The sequence below is a fragment of the Bombus affinis genome, chromosome 6 (assembly GCF_024516045.1).
Source record: "Bombus affinis isolate iyBomAffi1 chromosome 6, iyBomAffi1.2, whole genome shotgun sequence".
Classification (NCBI taxonomy): Eukaryota; Metazoa; Arthropoda; class Insecta; order Hymenoptera; family Apidae; genus Bombus; species Bombus affinis.
In genome coordinates, this window is record NC_066349.1 from 17419881 (window position 1) to 17432078 (window position 12198).

A 12198-nucleotide genomic window follows, 5' to 3' on the forward strand; every position below is an offset into this window, starting at 1 on the left:
GATAAAGTCGCTTTGCGTAAGAAATTGCAGATTTTGCAAAAATTCGTGTTACGTGCAAAATTCTAAATTCGTTTGTTCGTTCGGATATAAGCTGGTATACCGCAACTACTTTATGGTAAAGTATATCGGAAGCGAACGTTCTTAACGAGTCTTTTATCGTTTGATATCCAGAGGAACGAGTGAAACTGGTTCACCAAAGACTCATTGCAATTACAAAGCAATTTCTCTCTTAATACACGATTATGTTTACGTTAGGATATCCGAGAGAAATGCCGCGTAGGTCACCGGTGATTCATAATGTACAAGCGAACTTTCTTTTTAACAAACCTCCATCTTCCGTTTTACGCTAACGTCGAACGAGAGAAAACAGATTCTCAAGATCTCGCCGTAAATATTCTCACGATACGAAGCATATTGGAAAAAATGTTTAAATATCAAATGTACGAAGCGAATTGCGCGATAGAGTTAAATTATTCTGCCTTTTCTAAAAAAAAACGAACGCAATTCTTTGAAATCATCTTCGAGGAAAAAAGGAGGCAATTCGTGCGACCACGGAGAAGAATTGACGAATAGCGAAGAAAGAGGAAAAAACGCTGACGATGACGGATGTTCGTTTTATTGTTCGAATCGTCAAAAAACAGCAAAACATCGCGCTGCGAATAATCACAGCGGATACTGCCGTTCTGAACAGGAAACAACGAACGTCGTGGTAAAATTAAAACATTCTTTCGTTCGGTCGTTTCATCGAACAACGTATAAATCGCGATTCGGTGGGAAATTCAAGAAATCGAACGATTAAACGAATCCGAATTTCGAATTACTTTTACAAAAATTTGATCGAAGTCACGGACGCAGTAAATAGTCATTGAACCAGATACTTCGAGTACGTCAAGCATACGCGTACTTGACCGACTTTTGAAAATAAGAGGAATTCCTCGAATCTGTTTTAACATTTGTTGGCCACACTCGCGATTCTCGAACCATTAATACGGAAATTACGGTGAATTGAAAATTCAGAAAAATACACACGATCATCGAGCGAAAGAAAACCAAGGCACTTAACGTCGCGAGAGAGTAGTTTCGCAACTAAATTTATCAGTTCCTTGTTTATAAACCGTTTATAAATGTTCGTACTAGTAGAACGAAATACGATAGTGTAACTTATAAGATGAAATTTCTAGGATAAACAAAGACACCGACGCAGCGATTATTCTCTATTTTCTGATAAGGCGTTGACACGTGGAAATAATCCATTTTGACCAGAAATAGTGAAAATGAGGGTATCTGGAATCCCCGTGACAGAGTTCAAGATTCGCTATAGGAGCTAACTGCTTTAAAATCTTGAGACATTGAAGGATCGGAATCTTGCAGCGTAACAAATTGCTCCATTACGTTTCATAGCAGGAACCTGCCAGCGCGGATAGCTCCGTTAATTAACACGTTCAAGCATAGTTATTCATAGCGTTATTCCGCAAATCTTTCACTCGACACGCGCACGTGAGCATAGGCCGATCGCCGTTGAATTATGCTCGCAGGAAGGTCTTGGAGGCAAGGACGTTCCGGTTGAAGCGAACGGAAAAGTGACGTTTCAGTCCATTCGCATGATAATTAAATTCTCGGAAGGGAGACGCGGAAAACGTTCGTCTATCGACGGTCGAAACTCGTTGAAAAAAGTCATCGATCGGTTTTGAAGCGGGGGGGGGGGGGGAAAGAAGCGAAAAGATCGGAAACCGAAGGGAAGGGGATATGGAAGTTAAGAAGGCGGAATAACGAACGAAGGGGCACCAAGAAATAGAGAGGGCCGCGACAAGAGAGGGAGGGAGGAAGGAAGGAAGGAGGGGAAAAAGGCAAGAAAGAACGCGAAAGCGAGCGTAGAGGGGAGGAAAGGTGTTCGACGACGAGGAAATTTCCATGACGTAGTCGTACACTGCACATACTGCTGTGGTCGGTCGCCATGACTTCCAATTCCAAGCACGCGTCATTGTCGGTCGGCAATTGACCGAAACTTGTTCGGTTTCGAGGATCGAAATCTGCCACACGGCAAACTAGTTTCTCTTACGAAACAAAAGGGTCGAAGTCCCGACGACCGCCACCGTTCATAGATACACGCCCCCCCCCTCCGCGCCTTTCTTTCCTTCTCTACACGTTCTTTGCCCTTTTCCTTTTCTTTTTCGAGATAGGAGACGGTTCAAGGGGAAGGAGAAGGTAAGAAGGGTCGGAGCGAGTCCGCGTGAATAACGAGGCACCCGGGTAGTGGAGAGAACATAGCAAGGGTCTGATGAAAGGCTGTTTTGCACGAGTGCCGGTTTCTTCGAAATCCTGTTACCAGAGAAATCTTTCTTCCTATCCGGACTCCTTTGTTCCGTTCACGGGCTTGGCAATCCGCTGTTACAAGGGAAATGTAACTGACCGATTCTTCTCTGCCCCACTGACGGATCTTTCTCTGCCTAATAGCGAATTCTGTCCTTCTTCTTCTAACAGCGTCTTCTCCTTTTCTTTATGGATAAATATCTGTTACGATCGGATTCGACGAAATCAGGACTATCGATGATGCTTCTATCGATCGATAGATTTCTATCGTATAAGTAATTGCGCGCAAGCAATCCCGTAGAAGAGAATCTTTTTGACGAATTATCAGGCAGTCGACGATTATTAAATGACTGGATTCTAAATTTTTACGGTGATTTAGATGTTTTATACCGTGTCGAGATATTATTCCGATTGGGAGGAGTGGGAATATTCGCACGCGCGCAACTTTCTATTTGTCAAAAATGTGCCAACTTGACACAGGGTACCTGGCCGTGTCGTTTATTAGCGACTACTTTCTAATTCAAGATTTTAAAGAATTCTCGCGTTCCACTTTTTACATTCGTATGTATGTAAACAGAAGAAGAAAACACGCGAAGATGTTAACTTTTAACGACTGAATCGATTTAATAAATGCAGAATTACAGTACCTATCTTGCCACTATGGATATTAGGATGACAGATACAAGTAATTAAGAAGACTAATAAAGATAAACGTCTCTTTCGACGAAGAATGATAAATCACTCGAAAAAGATGTTTCGGAATACCGTTGCACAATCGTTGATTGATTATGCGATAATCGAAATACTCGGCGGCAGATTGTGGAAATTACGTGATAAATTCTTATAGAAAGTTAAAAAAAAAACTACCAGAAGAGATTACGACGGGGTCACTGACAAGAGATTCCTCAAAACTTCGTAAAAAAGCCCAAGTACGCATCTCTATAGCAAAGATACAAATTTGTAGTTCGATACTAAGAAAGCTACGTTAATCAGCGTTAAAAAAAACTTGATCGATACTACGGATTTTCTTGCTTGTGTCTACGTGATACGGTGTAAAGCTAAACAACGAAAAGATCCGAAAAAACACGATCGTTCGGACTGGATTCGATTCATCGATCACAGACAGTTCGTGGACGGAAGAAGTCAACGTTCGGTAAGCAAGTCGCGTGGAAAACTATGCCCATTCGTCGATTACAATGGATCGAGGTCAAAGCAGAAACTAGATGTCACAGAAGGTAAGAACGAGCTTTTATTTCCTTGTAAAGCACGCGATACCCGAAATTCGAACGAAAATTGACAAATAAAGGACAGGGTCGAGATCATAAAACCGTTATATTCGCATTTATGAAATTTTAGAACGAGTCATGGTCGTTCAAGCAAAATCAAAAGGATTAACCTGTCAGCGGAATACGATAGAATTCCGCCTATTTGCACCCGAAGGACAAACGAGAATGACATAAACCAGAGTTGCCGATTATCCCCATTATCTATGGTTCCGAAACGCGTCGAACCTCCCATTCCGGTCGAGCGATATACTTCCTATCTATATTCTATATATTCTATAATATACATATAATACTTTATAATATATCGATGAGCAACTGTCCGTCTCATTTATACGATACCGAAAACAACATGTAAGCAACGTGTGACTGACAATCGCTCGAAAACGGAACGACGAGAAACGTGTCTAGAAGAAAGTAATTAAGATTTCTTCCGAATAAATGGAGTTCCGATAAACGGAGTCGTATCGCGAGTGTCGGTTGACGGATGTAATTCGAGTGTACCGTAACGGGGCTCTGGCCTGTTGGAGACGATAGTCGGGCAAGGTCGTTCGCCGGAAATATCTGTCGGGATCAACTTCTGCCTGCGTAAAACGACCCTTCGAAAAACTCGTTCGCCCAGCGAAAAACTTAAACGAGATCCTCTTACGCGTCTTTGCACGGTAAATTTGGCTGGCAACAAGGCTTACGAACAAGTTTCGTTTCAACTATTCTCATTCGAGAACGCGCTCAAAGATGAAAACAAAGTCATCTTGCTGTCTACGATCGATGTTATCCTAATTTACCGAAGACAAGAAATTCTATTTAATACGATTACTTTGCCAATGGTGTCTTTCAAGCACTATCGATGAAAATCAACATTTTCCAAAGCTGATTCGGTAATAGACGTTTAAACTATCGCAAAACTAAATTGTTAAATGTTAACGAGAAGATCAAGAAGTGTACCTAAATTTCAATTTCATTAAGACTGATCACCAAAAATTGATCTTTAAGATATGGCTACGTAAAAATGGGAGAGACGTTTGCGCTACTTATCAACATCCGATTTAACGACTAATTTTACAGTCGACTCTTGCGAATAATAAAACACATCTAGTTTAAAGTAGGCAAAGAGCGGAATGGCGATATCAAATTCACGCGCTCTCTAAGAAGCTGTTTTGTCTTTAAAGGTTCCGAACAAACACGACTTCCGATAAAAATTTGCCGAATGAAAAAATATGAAATTAGATACTTGGAAATTTTTATTACGAAATGATCGAAAGAAAACTGTTACAACAATCTGTGTAAATTTTCGAATTTCTCGCTTTTCCCCGGGAGAATCGAAAGAGCGTAGTATTTCAGACTTTGTTAAATCCAACGATTCAGCATATTCACATTGGCGGAATAAGAAATTGCGATTTACGGAGGAGAAACCAGCTCGCGATCGCGGTCCGGGCACAGCGCCTCGACGTTAGATCTCGCGATTAAATTGACAGACGTTGGTGCAGGACGATGTGGCAAGAACCCGTTGAATTCGTTAGATTAGAAAGTAAACAGCGGCAGAGAATCAGCCGTGATTCGTAGCTGCATTTTATCACTTGGCTCTTGATAACGCGTGTAACGCTCTTCTAACGACGTTTCGTATACGTACCTATACCACCAACCCACGCTCTCTTATTTATCCTTCGTCTCGTTTCATACAATTACTCTTAATTAAGTTTTATCGGTGACTCAAATATGAGTTGACGAACCAAGGTTTGCCAATGTCTCCGGTATCAAAATCGTCGAAAGATAACGATAGTGACGATAATTTTTCAAGAGTTGATCGCAACAATTGCATATGTGCAAGTCATAGTTCGATCACAAGGCGACAATTTACAATTGCAAATCGACGAACGTTACAAAGAACTTTGTTTCTTTACGACCCGAATTTCTTTCGTTCAGTCCGTATCTGTAATCGGTTGGACGAATTCTTTCGGTAAACCCTTACCCTATCGATCGTTGATATCTCCGAAGAAAATGCCTACCTCTGTGTCACGAACCTTCGAATATCACTGTTATTAAACGCTCGTCGCTTATCGCGCTACTTAACAGGACACGCACGATATCACGAAAAAAAAAAAAAAAAAGGAAAACCATACAAACGATAATTTTATCGTAACAGATTCCAACTTCCGTATCAGTTAACCATCATTGAAAAATTCTGATTTGACTGTTCATATACTTTGAAATATTTATTTGCCTTCGAGTGCTCGCTGATTCAGACGAACGGATTTAATCCATGACTGGAAAACTAACTTTCGCTAAAAAATACGTCTAATCGTATTTTCATCGCGAAAAGATTTATTCTTTCTTCGGTGTATTATTAATAATATGATTCTGAAAATTTGTAGATAATTAAATCATAAAGAATAAATGCAAGGAATTCATTGTACCGAATTGGAGAGAAAGAGAAATTAATCGATGTATATTCTCGTTCGTACTACGCAGTTTCCTTCGCTTCCAATGATCAGAAATGAATTTCTTTTAGGTCATCGCAGTTGTACGAGTTAATCTCGCCATACGATCTTAAATAATCATAACGAACGTATCTCGCTGCTCCAAACTTCGAACGTAATTGCCCCATTTTCGTTCTAACCGTTTCGTTCTGTTTTAACAGACTTCACCTCTGTTTTTACAGACGACGAATTAATCTATTTTAACGCGATCGCGAAACTTGGTCAATACCAGAAAAAAGTCGTCGTAATTGATTCATCGTAATCCTGGAAGCGAAACGAAGAGGAATTTGATTTCCGCTACGAAACGGAAACATTCTCGCGTTCTAATAACCGCCCAACTCACGGGTTACGTGCAATGATTTCACGATTGAGTAACAATGGAAAGTATCCGCGAAACACTTATGGACAAGAAAAAAATAAATAAGCGAAGGAAGAAGAGAGGGAACAGAGCGGGGAAAGAGTACGAAGCGATTAGCGAAACAGCGCACTTTTTCTCGACCTCGTTTTATTAATTTCACGTGACACTTAATTCAGGTTGGAACGATTGGTTGATGAGTCGATGCTTCGTAAGCAACGTGCGATGCTGGAATTCGCGGCAATCGACAGAGAGAAAAAGAGAAACAGAGAAAAAGAGAAACAGAGAAAAAAGAGAAACACGTGGCGATCGCATGCTCCAATACACCAGCCAGACTTCCACGTATTCGAACGAGGAATCGCCTACGAATGTCGTTTCGTTCGCGTGCCGATTTTTTTCGCATCGATGAAAATTCGATCGGTCGCTCGTTGAAATCACGATTTTATAAACAACTATTTCGTCTATAACTATAATATAAATAAATAAAAATGATATTTTCTTATCAAGATGTTTTGCAATTACTTGTACGCCAGAGTAGGCTCTGAAATTGTTCACTGGATCGATGAAATAACGACGATGAAATAAACATTCAAACTGCTCTGAGAGACAGTGGTCTGTAGGTGAAGATTAAACCGCCAATTCCGTGCTTCCGTCGGAAAGACTAACATCGTTATCTCTGATACTAGGTTGCTTGGTTTCGAATTTACGTATCGTCACTACGGTATATAGACCGTAGACTACGAGCGCCTCGTAAATCGTTTACAGGTTCCATATAATCGGTTAGCTTATATTTCGCAGCCTCTCGAACGAGATAGTTTGGTAATAGTTCGTACGTTGCGGGTTACGAACGGTATGCGAATTTTTGTTTGTAAATGGGCGCTTCCATTTCGGTCGTGTTAATTTTGATTTCCCTCGCGATGTCTCACGTCTATTTATACGCGTGCCGCGGTCGAACACTTCCGTCGGGATTTAATTAATTCTCACGCAATCAAATGACCGCTTCTATTCGACGATGTAACCGTTAATCCGCCAATAAACCTGTTTCGTCAGCGTTTCACTGCGAATTTTTAATGGAACATCGTTACGCAACGCGCAACTGCTGTGCGAGAGAATCGCGTTATTTTCCAGTTACACTGGCGAATAATTAGAAAGCTAGCGAGCGATCGATGAGAGGATCGAACGTAAACGGAACCGTTTAGAGGAAAGAAAGGGAAAATAATTGGCTAATGATAGAAAAACTCACCTGTGAGCTGCCCCCGTGAACCGGCGCTCCTTGGCTCAGCATCTTGTGCGACATCCTGGTTAAAAATCACGATCGATCTCGTGTATTAAAAATGAGCCTCTGTACGTTTACTCTCGGGCTCGAACGAGCTAGTTTCTCTCCGATCGATCGATCGATCGAAGATCAAATCAGGCGGTTAAAGTGGCTGGTCCGGCTGCTGTCCGCTCCGAATCGTCGAATTCACTTCTGGAAGGTGCGAACACCGCAACCGTGATCGTATGGTAGCGACACGCGTGCAGACAAAGTAGCACATACACAAACGGTGGGTGGCGTATCGGTATATATCCTAGGAGAACCGCGTGTACTACACAGCGTTGTCGGGCGGGAACCAACGAACCGTTTTACTTTCGACGATTGCGAATCGACCTCGCGAACGGACGTGCTTGCACTGATCCTCCTCCTTTCTTTACAGACTATTTTCTACGCTTTCTCCTTGCCTCCGTCTCTCGGCCGCTCTTGGGGGATGTGTCTAGGCTAAAGGAATCTGCGAGTGTGGGAGTCGGAGAACCGAACAGGCGAAACTTCCGCCGAAAGGCAGAAGGGTTAAATAGGAAGTACGTATGTATACGTAGCAGAGAATCGTGCGTGGAAATTGGGAGCTTTTGGTACGTCGACACCACTCGGAGCCAGCGAAGGCGCACACGCTGTCACGACGTGCAGGACCGTGTCGTTTCCGGACAAGCGTGCATAAAGACGAAATATCGAAAAGGATCGGTGTCTCTGGAAATGGAACTGGAGAAGCGTCGCGAGCGTCGAAAAGACTCGGCTAGGAATGATTCGCGACGTGGGAGGCCGCGGGCGCGCAGTTCCGTCGCCTCTTTCTCCCACTCTTCTCAACGGCAGTACCTCCTTCGTCCCTTTCCTCGTATCCGATACATGCGTACCCACGACCGTACATGCACACGCACACATACGCACACGCACGCACACGCACGCACAACCACGAACCACTCAACGACCTAACGGCTAAGCTCCTCTCGGTAACTATGCTTTTCCCCCACCATCGTGCTCCACACAACCTCGAACCCCCACTGCACCCTCCTGATCACGGTCAACGTTCACTTCTCCGGGTTCTCGGACGATGTTCACCACCTCTACCGACAACGCTAACCACCACCACCACCACCGTCGGCAGGGCCAGCGTCGTTGCCACCACTTCCACAGTCTTTCTCTTCTTCTTCCTCTGCTTCATCGTTTTCTTCTTTTCTATTCCTCTTCTTCGATCTACCTTTCTCTTTCTCGTTTCTCCGTCACATAACATCAACTAACCGAACGATTCTCCCTTCTCCCCTCTGCCTTCTTGTCTATACGTCTCACCCCCTCCTCGAGCCCGACGCGTGACGCTCGTTTTTACCTCTTTTTCTTTCACCCGTCTCCTTTTTCGCCTGCGAAACCATTCGCCACTCCCATCGCACATGCCAAATCCATTTACGTTGAACGCATTTTTGCATCATTATCCGCCTATCAGGCTTAATAATCGTCTTGCATCGGCCGATCTTCGGCCTGCTATAGAATCAAGGTTAACGATATCGGCAGATTGGCACATCCAGCGCCGTAACGACTTCCTAGGAATTTCTGAATTTCTGAATTTCTGAATTTCTAAATTCCTCGCGCGCCCCACGCTCTTTAACTTTTCCCTCCGTTCGTTAACTCCCTATTATCCTGTGCCGGAGTCAATCGGTAATCGTCGTCGTTGAGCGTGAAATTGGTCGTAACGTAAAATCACCGATTACCGAATCTGGAATCGGACCAAAGGACACGGCCGATGCGAATCGATCTGTTTGCCGTAACTATTGGCAAAAGGGGAAAATGTTGTTTCGCAGTAACGATAGGGCGATTTCATTCGAAATGAAATTTTGCCAACTAGCGCATAGTTCTATACATTTGCTTCGTTTCTTCCAAGGACGTTCCAGTATCTTCCCTGTTAATCGACACGGAAACTTTTATCGAATAAGACTAACGTCTCTGCGCAAAAAGTGGGAAAACGAATGACTATGAGTTTTCGTAGAAAGACGTAATTCTGGAATTTCGTTATTTCTTAATACCTCGACAATAAGGAATTCTGTAGTCTTAGACGTTTATCTGTAAATCTCCATAAGACTCTAGTCTATCTATAGACGTCTATAAATTTGAGTCTATAAAAATCTATAAATAATAAATATCAATGATGTTTTCCATGCAATCGATAATGCACTCACTTATATGTACATATTGCAAATGTGCATAAAAGTATTAGCGAAAAAAAATAATCGATAACATAAATTTACAGCAGCGTTTCTTAGCCACAAAGAGTGCTAGAAATAAAATTACCTTTTCGCTTACACGTGTTATACGTGCATTCTTCCTTTCGCGATTCAATAGCCATCTCGATAGTCCTTTCGAGATCTTCGAATCGGCTAAATCGTTTCTCGTGACGAATCGTCCGAGTAGCAAAAGGAACGAAACAGCAAATCATATGTAATAGGCGTTAAAAGCGCAGAATCACGGATTATCGATTCTGAAATTCCCTGGCAACTATAATTTATTTCGTTCTCTTTTCACTCTCGACGACGAAAAGGGAGAACTGTTTTCTTGGCTTGCTGCGATCTGAATCAAGAATTATGAAACATATACGTTCATTCATGGTTTTCTTCCTCCAGACAACGTTCCAAAAGAAAGATAATATTTGAAGTCGTAAATATCCTTGGCTAAAAATAACAGTTTCGTTTGATTATTTTACGACGTAGATCATCAATCATGGAATTTGATTATCTGTTCGCAGTGTTACCGGATTTCACTATCCATAAGCAAGTTTATCGCATGCCACGCGAATACCTACATATGTAGGTATTACTGATGACAACATGCAATAACAGAAACATTTTCTTAATAGCTTTGAAATAATCGCGCTGGTACATGTCGATATCGTCGTGATAATTGCTATCTCGTGACAATACGTCGTCTCATACTTTGACTGGAGATGTCGTTGGAAATATTTAAATGCATCGGACATTTAGTCATATTTTCGTACGATTTGGAATCTCGCCCATGGCTGCAATTCTAAAATTGATTTAAACGCAACTTAAAAGCTCCTTCTTCGAAACTGGTTTCAACGATCTTTATCAAAATTCATACGAGCAAAATAAAATATGATCAACGTTTCTGTCTTACGGCTGAAATACGATTCTTTAACGAACACGTATTCTCACGGTGATAGGTGACTCACATAATTTCGCATATTTTCCGTTTCCCGTTTCATCGACACCGCTCAGATAACCGCTCGCGCACGTGTCAACATTCGAGATTCGTCAATTTTATGATCTCATCGTTATTTATTTCGAGCCTGTTCCAATTCTCCGAGGATCAGGGTTAATAACATCGTTGACACCTTGCTATCGATGTGTGCGCAGAATGCAGATTAAAGCGATGCGTCTTAATCACTTCTTCTTTTTTTTCAATTTGCACTTCCTTTTATTGTGTCTGTTACTTCAGCGTTTGCGTATCTGTGCTGTGTGTCTTCTTGGAATGCACGCAATATCGTTTTACGCGTAATAAACAGCTTTTGTTAACAATATCGATAAACGTATCATCACGAATGTCGACGTACCTTCTTCTTCGAAATAGAATACGGATTAAAGCTGATGAAGAAAAACTAGAGCGTATTTGATTTCGATAAAGAATTAGTTATACGATATAGCAACGTTATTTTCATTTCCTTCGGAAGCAGCATTTGAATTAAAATAGTAAGGCAATTTGTATCTCGTATTCCTACTTCCTTATTATGAAAAAGCGCTATCGTACATTAGCTTCCCAAGCAAGAAACGGACAAACATTTCAACGAGATAAGAGGAAATTATATTATAAAATATTAATTATATATAAATAGTAATTACAAAATACGACCTCTTTACTTTTCCCAAAAGAATCGAACGATCCCCATTAATTTGGCAGTCACTGGCATTGGATTTTCCTCGGGTAATAGCCTGGTTCGGTTTTCCGTTTCTTTGCGCGACTACTGTATTTCTCGCGATGGAATCCTAGAGAAACAGCGTCGCCTAACTGGCATTCGTCAAATAAAGAATTAAGATCGAAACCAGTCGGCCGACGCGCTCCTTAATTACTCCAGCTCGAATCGAGCCGCCTTAGCAAGACCTCCGGTTAACGTTCGCGTAATCGTTCGTACACGTACTCGTTCGTTTCCATCGCCTAATAATAAACATAGTGGGCATAGGTCGAATCCATGATTAGAAACGAAAGAATCATCGTCGACGTTATGTCGATTCGTTCGATCAACGTAAATCGGTACCGATCTACTTGGCCGATTCGGGATCGAGGTTAACGGCATCGTTGACTCCTCGTTTCGAGCGAATTGCCGCAGACGTCTCTTTCACCTCTGTCAATTACGGGAACAGCTGTCGGCATCCCTCAGACCAATCGACGCATTAACATTATCGAGCGGCGTTTTCGACCGGTAATAACAGACGCGAATAAATCATCGGCTTAATTAATTTC

At 42.0% G+C, this 12198-nt stretch overlaps 1 protein-coding gene across 1 annotated transcript in view; it reads right to left on the reverse strand.

The window, feature by feature from the left end:
- The window catches only part of LOC126917672 (proton-coupled amino acid transporter-like protein pathetic), a 36876-nt gene extending 27102 nt beyond the window's left edge, over positions 1 to 9774 (reverse strand). Inside the window, exon 1 of the mRNA XM_050724825.1 lies at positions 7669 to 9774. Within this exon, the coding sequence (XP_050580782.1) occupies positions 7669 to 7722 (54 nt within the window). The 5' untranslated portion in view covers positions 7723 to 9774. The remainder of the gene's footprint in view (positions 1 to 7668) is intronic.
- Positions 9775 to 12198: the final 2424 nt, after the last annotated feature.